Source organism: Oryctolagus cuniculus, chromosome 9 (assembly GCF_964237555.1).
Source record: "Oryctolagus cuniculus chromosome 9, mOryCun1.1, whole genome shotgun sequence".
Lineage (NCBI taxonomy): Eukaryota > Metazoa > Chordata > Mammalia > Lagomorpha > Leporidae > Oryctolagus > Oryctolagus cuniculus.
Genome location: NC_091440.1, coordinates 92,503,071 through 92,509,070, shown reverse-complemented (window position 1 = coordinate 92,509,070; position 6,000 = coordinate 92,503,071). Strand labels below are relative to the sequence as shown.

The 6,000-nt window shown below is 41.8% G+C and overlaps 1 protein-coding gene across 1 annotated transcript in view; it reads right to left on the bottom strand.

Moving 5' to 3' along the window:
* Positions 1 to 543: 543 nt before the first annotated feature.
* The window catches only part of FGF9 (fibroblast growth factor 9), a 41,070-nt gene continuing 35,613 nt past the window's right edge, over positions 544 to 6,000 (bottom strand). Inside the window, exon 3 of the mRNA XM_002712799.5 lies at positions 544 to 3,944. Coding sequence (XP_002712845.1) covers positions 3,699 to 3,944 — 246 coding nt within the window. The 3' untranslated portion in view covers positions 544 to 3,698. The remainder of the gene's footprint in view (positions 3,945 to 6,000) is intronic.

Here is a 6,000-nt window from a genome sequence, read left to right as displayed (position 1 = left end):
GGCAGGGGCAATTTATTGTTATCATTCCTCCTCACAACACCTCTAAGAAAATATCAGTGTTCACATGTGAAATGCCTACAGATACATGTGGGCATCGTGTAGTGTGGCGCACACACACACACACACACACACGAGGGGAGCTTCTGAATCCATCTGGCATCCCCCCCCCCCCCCATCGCCACCATTTATTTCACTGCTCTTTCATCCAAGGGATGAGCAGTGCACTGAAATTTGGCACGTCTCAAGGTCAGGTGATGCTGCAAACAGAATGTGACCGCAAACGATATGTCTCTGTCCATTCTCCCATCCACATAAAGATGCACACAACACACACCCATCACATTTTGCTTGCTGCAAGTTCAGAAATCTTCATCCCAGAGGATTACTCGCTCCTTCCCCAATGCCTACAGAAACCACAAGCCCTCAACACACACACAGCTGTAAGAGCAAGGAAAGTGTGCTTTTCAATTTCCAGTGGTTCCTGTAGGCACAGCACCTAAAGCAGTTCCAAAATGGACATCAAGTTAAAAAAAAAAATACCAATTTTCAAAAGTCTGTAATTATGTATTTACACAAATTACATAATCCTGTATGTATTTACATACAATTACAGATTATCAAGCAAAATAACACAAGCTTGTAGTGTTAACGAGATGAAATAGAATGAGAATACCATCAACAGGACCTGGCAGGGCAGGCCCCCAACACTGACCTCTCAAATCCTTCCACACTGCATGACAGATGGGAAGGGGGTTCGGTCCATGCCCAGTCAACTTTTGCAGTGCCAATGCTGGCACCAAGAAGATCATGGTTTGGCTCTCTGGGCGTCTGTCTATGAAGCTGGAACTACCAGCTCCACAGTGGCTCCGGCTGCCATCCAACAGACTTTGGGTCTCATTAGGACACGAACCTGATGTGAAGCCATGGGCTGGGGACGACTCACTCTACTGCCCAACAGCACAAAGCCCGTGCCTGGACCCTGAGCCACCTACTCTCTCAGAACACCTATTTACACAAATTGCATAAGTCAATATTTATTTATTTACAATCATTACAATTTATTGTATCAACTGCCAAAAGCATATAACATTTTTGCTCTTCTTTAAAAAAAAAATAAAAGGTCTCAAAACAAAATAACTCCAAAAGTAGACGTTAAAGTAGCATTTGCTAGGAATGCACAGAGATTTTAGTCTTTGTCACAATTCTTTTCCTTTTAGACTGATTATCCAGAGACTCGTGCTACTTTAAGATTACTTTTGGCTGTCTTCTAAAATGAATTTCTTCAGTGCTAAATAGTATACCTAGGACATCCTAGAAACTTGATTCATCCCTGTGGTCAAATGTTTAATGGTTTTCTGGCAAAAAACTTAGATGCCTTTTAGAAAAAAAAAAAAAAAACTAAAGCCTGAATATGTCTGTAGCAGCAGCAAAAGGTTAAATAATAAATAAGAGTACTTCTCAGAATTCAGAATTAAAAGCAGTTTCTGTTCAGAAAGCAAAAAAAAAAAAAAAAAAGAGAGAGAGAGAGAGAGGGAGAGAGAGAAGAAAGAAAATCCAGAAAGTAAATGAAGAGGACATTCTGCCCTTTATCATAAATCAACTGTTTCATATTGCTTCTGTCCCCTCCACCCAAAATATTTCTTAATTCCAAATCTTAGAGTTAGTTTTCCTTAATGCGTATCAGTAGGACAGCACTCCCACGTAGTCCACCTTCACCACGGAAAGGCTACGTGTATGCGCTCACGGCAGTTAGTCATGCGCTCCTGGTTCATAACCGCTTTAACTCACCAGTGACACACTTTTATTTGTCGTAGAGAATGTGCATCAGAGCAAAACAAAATTGGAAGATTAAATTTTAAAATTAGTTACACAAATCCCAACACATTTTTAACTGTCACTTTCAATTCCCCAACATAACCGGAGAGTGTGCGTTATAAATGGGCAACAATTTGTTTGAAATTCTTTTCTCTTAAATATTGCTTTAAGAATTTGGCTCTTTTCACCTTTAGTAAGAAATCGTGTCCCTTGCTCCAGAGCAAGGTCCAAAATTATTGCTTCAAAGGAAATATGTTTTCTTAGGCTTCTCAGCATAAAGTCTTATAAAAGCCTTGTAGAAGATATTCTACACAGTGACCTCCCCTCTTAAAAATAAAAAAAAAAGAGAGTGCTTATGAAGACCATGTTTAAAAACACAACACATCCAACAACTATAATATGTTCCCCCTCATTGTCATTATTGATATAGATTTATTAGTTTCATTTTGCAACATTTACTTTAAGAATGTAAGCAATAGCACTTGACGGGTGCTATTACATAATTACGACAGTTCACACCAAAAGCCATTCTCTATAAAAGATGTTACAATGAACCCCTACGGTACTTGCATAATTTCATATTTGATAGCCAACTGCACAAATAAAAAGTTTACAAGAATGATCCTATTAATCTCTTGTCTTTCCCCATTCCCTTTTAAAAAAAAAAAAAAAAAAAAAAAAAAAAAAAAAAAAAGCTTGCACTATGTGTAAGCTTTTTTCTCTCTCTCTCTCTCTCTTTTCTTGAGAATTTTAAATCAGTAGGAGGTTTGATGTGAGTCCCGCCACTCTGGAGGTGGGCTGAAAGAGAAGTGCAGTTACTGTTTAGCTTTGGTCTATTCTGTGACTGCCCCAACCCTCAGATTTTCCAACCGTGAAGTTACAATGATGGAGTCCCTTAGGAGAGAGGAAATATTACACACACAGAATAAAAGGTTGAGACCCAGTTTATCTTTAATCCTCTGGGATAAGCTATGAAACAAGCAGTCTGAAGAGTGAATACTCAGTGTCATGAGCGATGTGCATAAGTTTACAATAATACGGGCACAAAATAGATTGTCGCCTTTAGTACATTGGGGGTCGTCAGAGCTCCTCGTATCCATGCACCGTGAGACCTCCTCGCATGAACTGACCACAGGTTCATAGCGGACTTTTCCATTTAATGCTTACAGAGCCTAAAGCTTCCAAAATGCCTATCTGGCCTGTACATATTTCATTAAAAATAAACTCTATATAATAAATAAATATATAAAATAAATAAAATGTTGCCTTTGGAATTTCTATAAATAAATTTAACTTTTTTTTCTTTTTTTTTTTTTTTTTACTAAGAGGTCTTTGCTTTAAGTTCACTGGGATGACACCAGTGAGAATTAACTGAAAAAAGTCTTTTACGTAAGAACTGCACCCTCCATGCCTTTGAAAATGCAGCAGACCCTTGCGCAGGCCACCAGCCAGCATCCTGATGAGTCGAAGTATGGCAGCTGTGCTGATATAGGATGAAGTACAACTGATCAAAAATTTAAAAGCGTGTCTATTTCCCAGCATGCATCAGGCCGTGGTCCTCTCTGCTCTCCCCCTGCGCCTCACCCACGCACCCATTCACTCACACACACACACACACACACACCCCTCACACTCACGCCTTCTTGCACACTAAATCAAGCAGGGGGCCCTCGGCAGCCCTCCGGGGGGATGAGCCTTTAAGTGCAGAACAAAATCAGCATGTTCCCATCCAATGCTCCATCAGACATTACGCATGCGACAAAGTTTGGCAACAGTGGAGCTGAGGTGACGACACAGCTAATCAATAAGAACCCACTGCATGAAACCTTTATAGTGGTTACTTTTTTTTTTTTTTAAGGGCTCAAGTGAAGAAATTGTCTTTGTCAACTTTGGCTTAGAATATCCTTATATAGTTCAGGTACTTTGTCGGGGTCCACTGGTCTAGGTAAAAAATGGGTGAATTTCTGGTGCCGTTTAGTCCTCGTGCCTTCTCGAGGGGTGCCGTCTTTATTTAATGCAACATAGTATCGCCTTCCAGTGTCCACGTGTTTGTACAGGTTCGATGAGTAGGTGTTATACCAGTTTTCTTCAAACTGTTCTCTGAATACACACTCTTGGGTTAGTTTTTCCTGTTAAGAAAAGAAAAGAACAGAAATAAGTACCCTGCAAAATTAGCTACTTTCTGCAATTAGCTGCAACGTAGGACAGGTTGAGGATCCCTTATCTGAAATGCCAGAACCATTGTAGATCTCTGGTATTTTTTCATTTTGAAGAGTTTGCCTATAAGTAATGAGATATCTTGGGCAGGGGACCCAAGTTTTAATATGAAATTCATTTGCATTTCATAGACACCTTGTATACACACCATGAAGGTAACTCTATACGGTACTTTTAATAGTTTTTGTGCATGACACAAAGTTTCCTGGAGTGGAACTGTCCACCTGAGATGTCAAATCAGTGCTCAAACATTCAGACTTGGGAACATTTTAGGTCTCAGGTTTCTGGACTAGAGATGATCAACCTATATAACCCTCATGAGAAAATGCTGATTTGTAACCCACTTTAGTCCCTTAAACACATTTTGCAAACACTTCTGAACTCGACCAATCTAACAGCGTTGTAACTCCCCTTTTATAATCACTCTTCTCCACACTTTCCCATGGAACGCTTCCAGATGCCAATGATGGGGTGAGGCACGCGCAAAGGACGAGGAAGGCGCTGGGTCATTCTCGGTTTTACTGTGGCAATTAGCTGGTGATCTGGACGGGCACCTCTGTGCCAAAGCCAAAGGCTCAGGTAATGCTTCATCTTTAAAGCGTTTTTTCCAAATGCTTCTCCGTAGACCGACACAAGCAGTACCGCCAGGGATGCCGGGGCCTTCTGCCCTTCTGCTCTCTGAGAGCAGATTTCAGGCTTCAGTGTGCAGTAGAATTACCCAAGGTGGTTTTTTTCAAAATGCATATTTCTGACCTCCAACGCTTTCAAATTCTGATCCAGAAATTCCTGCATTTTTAGCAGGCCCCTGGGAGAATCCTGGCGCATAGAATGATCAGTGTACCTTTTTTAATATTTATTCATTCATTTTTATTTCTTTAAAAGGCTAGGTGACAGAGAGAGAGAGCATGCCAGATCATCTCTCTGCTGGTTCACTCCCCAAGTGCCTACAACAGCCAGGGCTGGGCCAAGCCAAAGTCAGGAGCCAAGAACTCCATGCAGGTCTCCCAGGTGGGTGGCAGGGACTCAGTATCTGACCCCTCCCCTGCTGCCTCCTGGGAAGTTACCTTAGCAGGAGCAGGACTCTGGGAGGCAGGCATTCCAGTGGCAGCTTAACCTGCTGAGCCACAATGCCTGCCCCTCAGTCTACATTTTAAAGGACACTGTTGTCCCTCAGAACCCTGCAGGGACTGATTCTAGAACCCCCAGAACCTTCCTCCCCCACAGATACCAAAAGCCACATTATAAAAGTCCCTTATAGAAAAATGACCTAGTATTGAAACAGAATCCACACATATCTTCCCATAGAATGTAGGTCATTTCTAGATGACTTACAGTAGCTGACACAATGCAAAGGCTGCATAGAAATTGTTAGACAGTACTGTTTAGGGGATAACGACAAGGAAAGAAAGTCTGCACATGTTTAGTACAGATGACATTTTTCCTCAAATTTCAACTGAAATTTCCATCCTCAGTTGGTTGAATCCACAGATTCGGAGCCATGGACAGAAAGGGCCACCTGTAATATTTCCGATGACTGAGTGGATTTCCTTGAATACAAAGAAATAAAACAAATATTCAGGCCCCATAATTCCCTTCAAGCTATACAGGTGAAGAGCCCGCTACTTTCTCGGGCACACAGCCACAAGAGGAAAGCCACACTTATTCTCACATTCCAAGAGCAAGAAGGTTTTCCATCTTCCAAAGCATCTTACACTTCTCCAACTGAGCTGTACGAAAGCCAGGGACCCTAACACTTAACCCCACAGCCCAGGGCTCCTGCAGCTGTGCTACCTGCAGGCAGGAATGACCAGAAATGATATGCATGCCACAGCCCAAAGCCAGGAGCACAGGCCAGGCAGAAATGAATGTGTCTGAGGTGACCCCTGGAGGAACAAGGCAACAGGATTTACTGCCCTTGGTGCTCTACTCAACACTCAACTGAAACTTCCAAAGTCAATACCTTCCTAG